The 13221-nt window shown below is 39.3% G+C and overlaps 2 protein-coding genes across 2 annotated transcripts; both read left to right on the top strand.

The window, feature by feature from the left end:
* The first annotated feature begins 165 nt into the window (after positions 1-165).
* LOC144663269 (acidic skeletal organic matrix protein-like) lies at positions 166-6461 on the top strand. The gene is made up of 4 exons (XM_078524174.1): positions 166-294; positions 3017-3540; positions 4100-4357; positions 5049-6461. Exons 1-4 carry the CDS (start codon positions 252-254, stop codon positions 5307-5309), a joined length of 1086 nt encoding a protein of 361 aa, XP_078380300.1. The 5' UTR covers positions 166-251; the 3' UTR covers positions 5310-6461.
* Positions 6462-7946: 1485 nt separating this feature from the next.
* Positions 7947-13100, top strand: LOC144663393 (skeletal aspartic acid-rich protein 1-like). The gene is made up of 4 exons (XM_078524323.1): positions 7947-8042; positions 9795-10246; positions 10712-10945; positions 11549-13100. The coding sequence occupies exons 1-4, from the start codon at positions 8006-8008 to the stop codon at positions 11960-11962; spliced, it is 1137 nt and encodes a 378-aa protein (XP_078380449.1). The 5' UTR covers positions 7947-8005; the 3' UTR covers positions 11963-13100.
* The last annotated feature ends 121 nt before the right edge of the window (positions 13101-13221 follow it).

The raw sequence follows: 13221 nt of genomic DNA, 5'->3' as shown, positions 1-13221 counted from the left end.
TTTAGTGCATGATGTTTTCAAATGGGTTCTCATTCGACTACAGGTGTAATGTTAACGCAATTTTAGAAAACAATGAAAATATTGATTTACTAGAACCACCCACACACGAATATCTTTTGAGACGTCAGAAAAAGATAATGACTTTTCATCCAGCTGCTATATTAATGCGCGTGTAATTGAAGTTTTTCATCACTTTATCTTCCCTGCAAGCAACGAAGAGGTCTCTCTCTGATCTGGCGAAAAGATCCAAGATGTTTTCTTCGCTGTCCAGTGGCTTGCTGCTCGTATGTTTTGGTAAGTTTTATTTACTAACACACAAAACGTATATACGGATTATAATCGCCAATTTCGTCCCCTATCAAAAAAGGGAAAAAGTAAAAAAAGCTATAACAATTGTCAGTAGAGCATGCAGTCTTACAAATAGATCTCGGTCTTTTTTTTATAACAAATTTGGAAAACCAATTAGATGTGACCTTAAAAGAATTAAATTGAGCTGGTTTATCAGTGACGGTGTTTCTTCAAACCGATACAGTAAAATTAGTTTTAGTTTATTTACAACCTTCCTCTGTGCATTTTCTCGCTTCTTATTATAATTCAGATTACAACATCAGTGCAATGTTTCGAAATCCAACCATGTTCAGTTTATCTGTTAAGTCGGGTGTCTTGACTCGAAGGATCTCTTTTATTTACGAAACAAAAATGCGTAACCATCCGAAATTTACCTCGATTGCAGTTTGCAGACGAAAAATGGTTTTCATGTTAACGTGAATGACATAAAGAGCATTAAGCGAAGTGATGGAGTTAGGGCCATTATACTTATGTACCAAACGCAATACGAGGAGCATATTTTCAAGCCAAAAAACATTCTTTGCAAAGTTCGGCAAGGTAAACCAGTGAACAGGCGTTGCCCACTGAATCTAAAGCCCAACCTAGCAAACATTTTTTCAAGTGTTAAATTTGAAACGCGTTTAGCTTTTCGTGGCATATTCACTGTTTATGTCTTCGTATAAGAAACCCACTTCAAGTTCATTTCTGCTACGGGCAGAAAATTTCAAGATATTTCAATATCGTAAAAGTGATTAGAATATTTTCAGCCTCGTAAGAATAGAATTGACACATTGCAAAGACCTACGCATACTAGCTAAATCATTAGGCCACTTAGCAGCAAGACTCTTGTCTACAAAATTTGACACTAACGTAATATCGATATATTGCATGCTCTACAACAAAATTTTCATTCTTCTGTGCGTTTGGTAGGATAACGAAAGTCACTACTGCATAATTTGGAGTTTGATAGACTAAGAAATGATTGACAAAAGATAACGTTCGCTTATTAAAAGTTCCGGTATAGACAGATTCGTACTCAGACTCCAGATGCGCTCGACCGCGTGGGCACGCCAGTAGGCTAATACCGATGAGAGTACTTAGGAATTTTGCCGGTTATTCCGAGAAATTTTCCAATGTCTCAAACAGTGATAGAAAACTACTAGTAAAGGCGTTAAAAAGGCTATAAGAAGTCACTTTTTCGTATAGTTTGAAATGAATAATGTCTTTTTCCCGTGAGTTTGTGCAGGGATGTTCTTTACCCGATCTTGGCTCGCAAGCTATTTCGCTTTTAGCAATATTTGATGTTGATTTAATAGCCTCAAAATCATGCAGCTATATTTTATTTAGATGAAAGCGTTGCGTGTGACCATGATAATTAAAACAATTGGTAAAAGGTCATAATTTTTCAAACAATAAGAAGTTGACATAGTAAATGATTTGGCCATTGTGCTGCACTGTCCATGCATGTCACGCTGCTAATACTTCTATTCAAACGATACGACCATAGCCAATATAGTATAATGGCTCATCTTATAAATCAATATCAAGTTAACTCTTGCTGCGTTTGAAATACTTACTTAAAAGTTTGCCTTTTTTCAATCGTTGGACATCATCAAAATTTTCGTTACTTTGCGAGATATCATAACTAATGGACCTTTTTTATTGTCAATCCAATTTAACACAAAGCTGCAGTGAACTTAAGTTACCTCAAATAGGTGGTTTTAACATATGCGACTAGTAGCTTCCAAAAGCACTATCAAAATTGAAATAGAACTCTGATCTGATAAGATCTTGGATAATCAAAGCCGTGGAGCAAATTAAGCCGGTCTTTTGTCTGCTAAGTTCATTTAGTTTGAAGGTCCGAAGAAAAAATGATGCTTTATCCTCTGTAACATCCGTTGGGAGAATTTCAATTTTAACTCGAGGCTCACACAACAAATGGGTGCAAAAAGCCACACAGAATAAAGAGCCAAAATTATGAGCCCCCGCCAAAGGTAGGCAAAGTTAATCACACTTACACGTGATTGGTCGAGAAGACAACATCTTCGTTCAGATTGCTTAGTGCATTTTGTGCGAGTTCATAGCAAACTGAAGGTAAAAAGGACCCTTTAGACAGTAACCAAATAGACTCGTAAAGTCGATGGGTTGTAAAGTACAAACACTTAACTGACGCTAAGATTGATTTTCTTTATCATTGGGGAGTAGCGATGGCGCAGTGGTGAGAACGCTCGCCTCCCAGCAGTGTGGCTCGCGTTCGGTTTCGGACCCAGCGTCATATGTGGGTTGAGTTTGTTTTTGGTTCTCATCCTTGCTCAGATGGTTTTTCTCCGGGTTCTCCGGTTTTTCTCCCTCCACAAAACCAACACTTCTTAATTCTAATAGGCCATCTTCGAGTTTTTTTTTGCCTCTGTTTCAAAACGAGTCTACGTGCGAAACCAACAAAACGAAAACCAGTTTGATTTGCATGAAAATGGGCCTGTAGGTAAAAGTGATTTTCATATGAATGGTTTCGCACGTAGACTCGTTTTGAAACAGAGGCAAAGGGTTACTCGGAAATGGCCTATTCGATTTGGAATCAGTGGGATCAAGAAGAGCCACTTTGCGGAAGATGTTGCTGAAAATTCCCATTTATTTATTCCCATTTATTATTAAGTCGTTTAAGTTAACCTTTCTCCATTTTTTATTCTAGCCACTCTCCTCGTAACATCATTTGCCGCTGATAAAGATGAAATTAACCCAGCCGCAAACACAGTAACAATTCGTGGAAATGATACTTCCGTCAGAATAGAAGGCAACACGGGAAAAATACGGACACTGTATTTTGAGCAAGATGATGATGATGATGATGACGAAGAAGAAGAAGAAGAAGAAGATTTTAGCGACGACAATGAAGATGTGTTAACATTTGAAGTAGAATCGCTACAAGAAATAGATGCTCAAGGAATGCCGGTTGGTATGAGCGGCGGGCCTTCAGCTAGAAGCCATGGCCTCAGTAACTTGCCAGCAGAAATTCAGAAATTCACCTTTTCACCACTGGACAACTCGTCAACGTACAAAGGAATCCCCGTGAAAAGAGTCAACCTTTCTGTGCCCCTCGCTGGTCCCCAGGCCAATCTGAAGTTGATGGTGTTTGTGTTTCTCAGAGAAGGGAACATCGACTTTGGTAACGAGACATTTCGTGTGCAAACTGGAACTATGAAATTTAACATCGAGGTGAGTTTTTGTTATTGGATTTTCTGTTATTTTTATGGTATTATAGCTTTAGTCAGTTTACTGTGGGTCGAACCCATACCTGTTTCAGCAATCGAAATCCGTAGACAGGGTCTTTCATGTGTTCAAATCCAAGATCCGCCATCTTGGATTTGAACACAGGAAAGGCCCTGGGGATGAGATTGCCGTCTCAGAGAACTGATTGTTAAGCTACATGGCGTATGTTTATGACGCAATGCCGACGTCACAATCAGAGTTCGTAGGAAAAGTTGTACTATTTTTGCTTGTAGAACTAAAATCGTACATGTCAACTCTCAAGATGTTTCAATTGTACGAAGATTTGCTATAAAAACAATAGAGGTAATGCTTAAAATGGGCGAATATAATAATTGAGGCTCCAAAGAGGTAATATCTTACTGATGATTTGATGTCGTACACCCGGGGTCGTACAGAACCTCTCAGACTCTTAAAAGGAGGAATGGCTCGGCTAACATCATCACTGAATAGCCTCCAAATGTTTTTTCTCTTCTTATTTCCTGATATATTTTTCATCTTAACGTAGATAAGTGACTGGAATTTCTGTGGCATGAACAATGAGACCTGCACCAACAATAACAACCAGAACGAAATAGGTCAATACCTTGATATGAACCTCAGCATTAAAAGCATGGCAGAACCCGAGGAGGTGGAGGATTCAGAGGAACAAAGGGGCAAGAAACCTGCTGTTTGTGTAGATGAAGAAAATCCCGACGAGATGGATGATGACTGTCCTAGAATATTTAAAATGGGTGGAAACTCAGAGATGCTGCTCAACAAAGGGGTGGGTAGCTGTGTGTTTAAAATCTCGCTTTAAACATGTTTACACGGAGACGTTTCTAAGGAGACAGACCATGAGTTAATGTCGCTCCTGAAAATATCTAATTGCCGTAACCGTTCATCAATAGGATGCCTAAAATGCTTGCAATTCCACAATTGGTTTCGGCTCCATTAAATCCTATACCAATTCCAGAACATTTTGGGAGGAGCCACCCAAGATGTGAGCATAGTTTCCTTGACATGTCAAGCAATCTTCGTTGAGAGATTGCGTGACAAAAGGCTTGGACACATCACACGATCTTCGAAGCCTATTTAAAGTATAGAGTTTCTCGAACTGTGTAACAAAGCCACTACATGAAAGCGAGGGTTTGATTAGTCAAATCAGTAATGGCGCATATTTTCCATTACCTACCTTTGAGAGAGGACAAGACTGGTTGGATTCAGATAACACACTACAACTAGTTTGACAAGAAAACCGCCAGAGGTAGCTAGGATAACCTTCCAGTTCATATTTGATTAAAAGACTCTTGGCTGGTAACTTGCCGCACTCCCCTCTCTCTCTTGTTTAGAACAAGTTTTCCTTGGTTTCACAACATGCAAGTAACTCTGATCTTGAACATGTCTTTTCCGCCAGGAAGAGAAATGCAAAGTCCTTCAAAATGATCGCTAATTGATTCTCTCGTTTTCTTCTCCAGGTGTTAACCGGCAACAACGAATACGTCCCCTTTCCGCCAGGATTTCCCAAGCTGGTGACTACACAGACGTCGAAACTCTTCACTTTCCGCATCCCTAGGTTCAACAACACAGTCCTGCTTGACCCTAGTGTGAACTTGGGACCCATCACCAGGAACCCGCCGGGTGGAGGAGGGGGAGCAGGAGGCGGTCACAACGCGGCTGAATCGCTTCATTTCTTTTCGTTTCTTTTGTTGTTGAGCATGTTCCTAGCTCACTATTAACTGATGCATAGATAATGTGCCAAGCTGCGCTTAGCTAGTAGTAACAGCGTATTGTCATGATACAGCCAATTAGATCAAGTGAATAATTGGTTAGATAATTGCGGTATAGCTTGGGCGAGTAATTATAATTTTATGCTCGTATTGCAGTTACTGGCGTTGTAGGCTATACAGCTGAAGTTTCCTGCAAGCGACTGTTCCTTCTAGAATAACAGGCTAACACAACAAACATCACCAGTCGGAGATTAAGTTAAAGATCACTTATTAAGTTAAAGATCAGTTATTCTTCATTGAGATCTGTTTCTATCTAACGTACAGAGAAATGACACTGTAGTTAATAGAGACTCGTTTTATAACTCACGGTTTAAAGTGTCAGTACTGAAAGCACTACGTAGCAATGCACATTTAACAATTTTTTTGCTATGGGGGGGGGGGGGGGGTCGTCCTAGCCCCTTAGTCAGGGCAGATGCAGATCCTCTAGGTTGCTTTATGATGTTAGAATATTAAAAAAGCGTTTATATCAGCATTTAGCATTTAACCATTTTAGCATAGTTAAATAGTTCCAAAATTACGCCATTGCATAGCTACAATAATAGTATATGATAGTTGGGACACGAAAGCTACAATTCTTGCCAGTTTTCTTGGAACCAAACCGGAGTTTGCAACATGCGATCATATTCCAATTTTCTCATTAACTCTTTTCTTGTGGTTCGCACGAGAAATTACGTAGATTTTAAATAGGAACGCGGAAAAAGTAAAACCTGTTCATTGGTTAATCCTACCCATTTCCATACAATGTCGAGAGAATAGAAAACTACCGTCTAGGATTGTAGCTTGACAGCGTAGGGAAAACTGGTACTGACAGTCTCAGAATCTTCAGACCTACGGGTCAGCGGTTGGTCGCCGGCGAGTTTGGCAATGAGGTTGGTCACGTGACAAATGATTTTTAAAGAGCCGTGGACTCTTGAATTTCAACTTGAGCGAGAGAGAGAGAGAGAAGTTGAAGAAGTGTCCTAACAATTGTGATCTAGAATGTAGATATATTATATAGTTGCATGTATACAGTGTGGGATTATCAGAAATATAATGTATAATGTTACTTACTTGTATAGTCGCTAGTTCTTTCAATAAACTATTGATGTATACAATATTCAATTTGCTGTTCTGTCCAAGTTAAATTTTCTAGTCTCCTCCTGTTATAAATTGACCAGAAAGTACTCCCAGGGGGGGGGGGGGGTACTCGGGATTTTAAGTGACGGGGATGATCGAATGGGGGCAAAAATCAAGACCCCCAAAAATCCCTAGGGCTTTAAACAAAACCCAAAAAAATCCCTGGACCAAAAATCAACCCTCCAAAAATCCCATGGCAAATTTCTGACCCATACATTTTTCAGAATGGGAGAATGATCTGAAGACATAACATAAAGAAAACATAAGAAACACGTTCAGTGTTTGTACTATATTCGCAGAACTATGCGGCCAAGGCACTACCACGAATCTTTAGAATGTTTTTAAAACCAAAAAAATCCCTACTTAAATCAAGCCACCAAAAAAAACACTTACCAAATTTTCCTACCCCCAAAAAACCCCGGAAACAAGAATTTCAAACCCGAAAAAATCCTTTGATCATCCCCGTCACTTGAAATCCCGAGCACTCCCCCTGGGAACTCACTGCCTGCGAATTGATTCGTTAACTCGTGTGTCATCACCTTGACCGCTGCCTTCAATTTCATTCATCGGCTATTCTTAGGCCCGGGGGCGGGGGACTCCCATATTAAAGGGACGGGGATGCTCGTCGGAAATTTTTAAAAGAACCCCTAAAAGAGACCAATTTGGGCGCGGCTCAAGCTTTTTTAGACCCCTAAAAGATACCAAAATTCGGAAAAAAAGAACTTATATTTGTCTTTTTTTCTTCGGGTGCGACCCTAAACGAGACCCTGGCGGCTAAAAATATTGCCATTTTCCCCACAACACCCTAAGCGAGACCCAAAGTCCGAAATTTATACCCCTAAGCGAGACGACGAGTATCCCCGTCACTTTCATATGGGAGTCCCCCCCCCCCCCCGGGTTCTTAGGTGGGTTCCTGAAACTTCTTTAGTCTATAAAAACAAAACAAAATAACTTTAATCAACTTGGTCGTTTAGCCCTTGTTCCAGTCCAACCCGTCACTGAGGTAAAAAACCCGTTGTTCTCAGATGTTTGTTTGGTATTGACCTTTCGGTAAATCCAAACAATACATGTGAAAGCGTATAATAGCGACTTATATTGTCATTTTTTAATTTTACAAAAATGTCAAGTCATCACCAGCCAAAGACGAGCCCTTCCCCAGAATTTTATATCCGAATCACGAAAATTGTAGTGAATTATTACCGGGCTGAAATCAAGAAAGGAAACCAAAGAAGACGAAATAACTGACATGTTTATGGACTTTATGCCGGTTCATCTTTGTATTCTTCTGCATATTTGTTCTAGGTTAAGTGCCACTGACAAGCCATAACAAGAATTGGAAACAATAGTCAGCCGAGCTATAAAATTTCTAAAATAGATCAGTTGCTAAGGTCGCATGACTAGTTTCATTGTTCTAGTTGCTATACACATTAAATATAAAAGGCAGTTGATAAGTCGCATTTTCATCACTTGCCGAGGTCTTGCCACTAGAGCAAGCTAAAGGGTTCTCAGTTTTGCCATCCGCAGCAGTCATGGGATTGGGAAGACATTTGTTGTTCGCTTTTTACGGTAAGATGTTTTATTGCAGGTTCTGGTTATTATTTCGCATGAAAAAGTGTTAAGATTTATCGCCGAATTCCCGAAAATGAAACCGTGTGTCCTAAATTCTTCTAAAAATTTTACGATACAATTACCAATCTTGAGCGATTACCAAAATTTCCGACACTGCACCACGTCTTGTTTTACGAGATGACAAGTCCGGATTATGTTTTATACATGGTGGAAAAGAACGATTTTTTCATAAAGAATGAAAAACGAGTGTTATAAACCTATTGCCTTGTCAAATTTATAAGACTTTAAATTTGGGCTGCCTGATCGCAATACGTACTTGTCAAGTCAAATGATCCAAATCACACAATTTTGTTTTGGCACGAAAGGAGCCACGATAACGTAATGATTTTTAGCTAGAAATTTCGCCGAATAAATAAATTATATTGTCGTCACTGGTTGAATAGAGACTAAAGGACAAAGGATAAAAGACATGAGATGAAGGTCACTTGGCTATTGTTATTACTAGCAGCTGACTTTACTAGAAGAAAAAAACAAAACAAATAAACGTCGGTGCGTTTGATTTTGCGTCAGTGTTAGCATGATTTATAACACGACACAGCAGTTTGCAAGTAAACTGGCCTAATCTTAGTTCTTCTCGAAAAATCTTGTTAGACAGAGTGTGGTACTCTCGCTTTCTCAATGTTTTTTGAGTGAAAGAATTTCGTGATTATCATATCACTGTCAAGCGCACTCGGCCTGCGGCGAGTAATCATGTGACATGGATGGTCGATCACGCGGTCACCTACTGCGTTCAATATCTGATCCCAAATTCAAGCGAATATCAAGCCCGTGTAATTTTACTATGGTGTGATTATTGGAAAATCACGTACTGATCCTTTCTATCTGGCCTTTCAAATCGCCTTTGCAATGGGACTAACAGTAAGCTTTTGCATGCGCATGCGAACCGGGATGCGAACTGGCAGCGAACTGACGCGAAATGCTGGCAATATGTTTGCGGTTAAGGCTGTCCCAAAGATGCTCGAAACTTCCCAAAATGTTACTGGGAATTTCTTAAAAAGTTGCTCCTAAATCCAAGAAGCTGCTTAAAAGTTGCTCCAAAAAATCCAAAACGTTGCTTTCTATTAAGAAAATTTCTCCAGACTTGCACTTATTTCCCTTTGAAAGTAAGATTTCTAAGTATTTTCATGCAATTTCACTGCAATAGAAGTGTCCAAATAACATTTTAAGGCAAAATTTATTAATTTACAAGGATTTCTTTCACTCAGAACAATCGTGAAGATACCGATGACGTCATGTTTGCTGACGTCGATTTTTTAATGCTGAATGAGCCGAAAGTGAAACGATCTGCGGAACTTCCTCGGAAATCTTCGGCAAACTTCGTTAACTATTGGAAAAGTTTGAAACTAACGTGCTCGGAAACGTTCGTATGGCCTTCCAACAACACTCGGACAATCTTTGGAAAACTTCGGTCTAGAATTTGCTTAGAATACAAAAAGTTCCCAAAAAAGTTGCTCAAAATATAAAAAAGTTTCCCAAAGTTGCCGAGCCTTTTTCGACTGGAACAGCCTTTTCCGCGGCCTGTTCTTTTATATCTCTTTAATAGCATTAATTTACCGAGCATCAAATTAATTTTTCTATCAAAATTGTGATAAAGTGATAGAAAATGATCCATTTATTACTGTCGCAGATAGCATCCATAGACTGAGACACTTAAGTAAAGTCGGTTTGTTTCTTCTTATTCCATAACAGCATCTTTCCTGATAAGCTTCTGTGCTGGCAAAGATACAGAACTGAGTGCAAGTGGTGTACGGTGTAAAATTCTTGGTCAATCAGGAAAGATAATGATAGAATTAATTAGCAATAACACAGAGGGAAACTTCAGCGACATTAATAAAGATCGCTTGACGTTTGAGGTGGATGCAGTTCAAGAAATCGATTCACAAGGAAACGTGGTTGGCAAAACTGGTCCAAAAAAGCATGCCGTCAACAGCCTGGCGAGTCAATCGTTTACTTTTTCAAAGGTTGACAATGTGTCATATTATCAAGGAATTAAAGTCATCAATGTCAATCTGTCGGCGTACCTGGATGGACCACAGGCCACCCTTGATGTCATGGTGTTCCTGTTTCTGGAGAATGGCAATGTCACGTTTGGTAATGAGACATTTTTTGTGTACAACGGAACTTTGAAGTTCAACATCAAGGTATGTTACGTTCAGGCTGCATTCTATTTTATTTGCTTTACATAGAAGTCTTAGTAGCAGTGGTTAACGTAGCAGTGGTTTGAAATGGCATTGTAACTAGACTACTTGCAGGAATACCATGAAGTTCATTCGCCCCCCCCCCCCCCGGGGGCAAAAAAAAAAAAAAAAAAACCACGCTAAATCTATATATTATATATGCGCGAGTCACGCAAATGGAGAACAACATCTCAATATCGACACTTTTTGGTTTTTATTATTATTTACTTTATTTTATTTTTATTGTATTTGTCTTGCACACACACACAAAATGAGGAGCTGCAAGGTAATGGAAGAAAGGACAGGGGTTTGTCTGCTTGTAGGAATCGTGGAGGCAGCTGACTTTACCTTTATGGGATTCATTTAATTATTCATGTGAGGCATAAACTGAACGCTATACACATTTGTCTTATCCCATTTTCTCATTAGATCAAGGACTGGGAGTTTTGTGATGCAGCACTTCAGAACTGCAAGAAAGGAAACAAAAAAGAAACAGGAGCATTCATTGATCTTACACTGCAAGTTAAGAGCAAGGGAACTCCCAAGAAAGAAAGCAAGGAGGATCGAAAGAAGTCAAAGAAGAAGCCCATTTGTCGCAAGAACTCTACATGTCCTGAAGTTTACGATATGGGTGGCGGCTCAGATGTGGTGCTGAACGACGAGGTATAGTTTTTCTCGAATAGTCTTTGTGCACTTGCGAGAACAGCGTTTTTCTTTGCGAGCACGAGCATTGACAATAGTAAGCCTTGAGAGGAAAGAGCACTTTTCAAAAAGCTACCTCCACTAAAAACCGAGCATGCGGGCAGTTGTAAAAATATGGAAGCAAGAGACGAACGAGCACCCACTAAAATTTTGTGAGCATCCCGAGCAGAAGCCTAATTTTGCGAGCACTGCAAAATTTTTATGGACCATTCATGACATGCGTAATGTGAGGGAGAGGGCTAAAAAAAATTAATCTTGTATAAACATCTGATAAAATAACATAAACCCAAACGGATCTAGTGGAAGCAGCATTTTACAGATCATTATATTATAGAGTTCTATTATACTCTGGGGGTTTGGCGGTTTTAAGGCAATTTTGAGTGTCGGTTTGCGGGTACATTCCTATTTATCTGGCGGTTTACAGACGAGAAATTACGGCGGTTTCGGTCTTTAGCCTAAAACAAAAGCAATTTGCGGTCTAGGAAAAACATAATATGGCGGTTTGCAGATTGTATTATGGGCTGGAACACACAAAAAAGTTTCATTCTCTCTCATTTCTTTCAGATCCTGATTGATGGAGAAAGCGCTGAGATGCCTGATGGATTTCCCAAATTTGTTATCAAAGGCAGCAAGAAACTGTTTACCTTCCGCATTCCAAGGTTCGACAACACTGTTGTGATTGATCCTGTTGTCAATTTGGGTGGAAGTGAGGGGGGTGGGGATGTGAATAGTGGAGGCGATACTGGAGGCAATGGAGGTGGAGGGATGGGAGTGAAGGAGGGGAGGAGACCACGCCCCTCATTCCCACCACCAGTCCTGATGATTTTGATGGAGAAAAAAGTACTGCCTCACCACTGCCATTTAATTTATGTGCTTTGGTTTTCTTGTTGCATGTGGCTGCCATGTTCACAGTTCCATTTAACATGTGAGCGTAATGGTCATGTTGAACTGCAGCTAGCAAGAAGCAGTAATTTTTAAATATTTGCAATTAGCTTAACAATGCAAAGTTGTTTACTTATGCTAACACATTTATACTTAAGTTGAGACAGAATTTTAAAGGTAGTTTTTACCTGAAGCTAATTTATCTTTGGTGAATCTCTAATAATTTACAAACACAAAAGTTGATGTTTCTGTCTCAGTAACGGATACAAACTGAAACAACATCAGTCAGAAATTCCTCTTACCAAACGTAATTCATACAGTTTGTTTGTAGAGAGTGCGATAGTATTTTTATCTTGTTAACTAAAACAACCCTGTCATCTTTTGTAACTATAACCTTTATCGACTTCTGATCATGACCTCTTCAAGTTCTTCATGGTCAAACTATTGACATTGTAAAGGGCAAAGTTATATAGGTGCTGATAACACTTCTCCGAGCCCGCAGTTTTCGCCCCAAGAGTTGCTAAGCAACATGACGTATTTGCTTTCACTAGGTTTTGATTGGATGAAATAATTCGGAAATACGTCGGGTTCTTCAACGAAGATTTGACAAAACTGGCACTTATTCCCCCGACTGAACTCTTGAGGCCCCACATTTCTGTATACAAATCTAAACTGAGATGTAGGATTTGAGTTTGACAAATTTTTTATTGATAAAATATGACCCTCCTTTAGTGCATGCAGGTTGTACTGCGTGGAAGAAAGGTTTCAGTCTTTTCATGTCGGGTAAAAATCTAACTGTTAATCAAATTTTTAAGTACGTTTCATTTCAAATGTAATCACTGAAACTACTTAAACTGAGAGATTAAGGCAGTCGCTGTACAAATATGATAGTATATGGGCAGTTTATAGTCATTTCGTTGCAGTATAACTAACTATGCTGTACCGGTATTATGTACAACCGCGCACTTGACTTAGCATTTTATTATCATTTAGTCTAGGGGTCTTGAGCAGTCATATACCAGTAGTTTCTTCGACTAATATGGTAGTGTTGAATATCTCGATATGTAACATTTTGTACTTTTAGTAGTTTTTCCCACGCTTTTATATTATGTTAATATTAAAAAAAAACTCAATCAAAATCCGCCTTCAATGTTTGGATGTTTTATTTCGGACGTTCAAGCTTCAGGAGGTTCAGTTTTGGCTGACATTTGAATGTTCGAAGTTTATTACTGAGATATAAACAAAGGTCAGCTTCGAGCCAAAGTGGCGCATACTGCCGGAGCTTATCCCGGTTTCCTTAGCATTAAGCAGCTAGGAGTATTTCTACTCCCCCTGGATGGGATGCTAGTCCATCG

The sequence above is a fragment of the Oculina patagonica genome, chromosome 1 (genome assembly GCF_052425735.1).
Source record: "Oculina patagonica isolate OP01 chromosome 1, crgOcupat, whole genome shotgun sequence".
Lineage (NCBI taxonomy): Eukaryota > Metazoa > Cnidaria > Anthozoa > Scleractinia > Oculinidae > Oculina > Oculina patagonica.
The sequence above is the reverse complement of the archived record's forward strand: the minus strand, read 5'-3'. Positions and strand labels throughout refer to the sequence as shown.

What these genes read in the sequence shown, in the direction of transcription:
- LOC144663269 (XM_078524174.1), top strand. Translation starts at nt 252, where the DNA reads ATGTTTTCTTCGCTGTCCAGTGGCTTGCTGCTCGTATGTTTTG. An exon ending in CTTGCTGCTCGTATGTTTTG is followed by an intron (nt 295 to 3,016) that starts GTAAGTTTTATT and finishes TTTTTATTCTAG; the next exon opens with CCACTCTCCTCGTAACATCA. An exon ending in CTATGAAATTTAACATCGAG is followed by an intron (nt 3,541 to 4,099) that starts GTGAGTTTTTGT and finishes ATCTTAACGTAG; the next exon opens with ATAAGTGACTGGAATTTCTG.
- LOC144663393 (XM_078524323.1), top strand. Translation starts at nt 8,006, where the DNA reads ATGGGATTGGGAAGACATTTGTTGTTCGCTTTTTACG. An exon ending in CTTTGAAGTTCAACATCAAG is followed by an intron (nt 10,247 to 10,711) that starts GTATGTTACGTT and finishes TTTTCTCATTAG; the next exon opens with ATCAAGGACTGGGAGTTTTG. An exon ending in ATGTGGTGCTGAACGACGAG is followed by an intron (nt 10,946 to 11,548) that starts GTATAGTTTTTC and finishes CATTTCTTTCAG; the next exon opens with ATCCTGATTGATGGAGAAAG.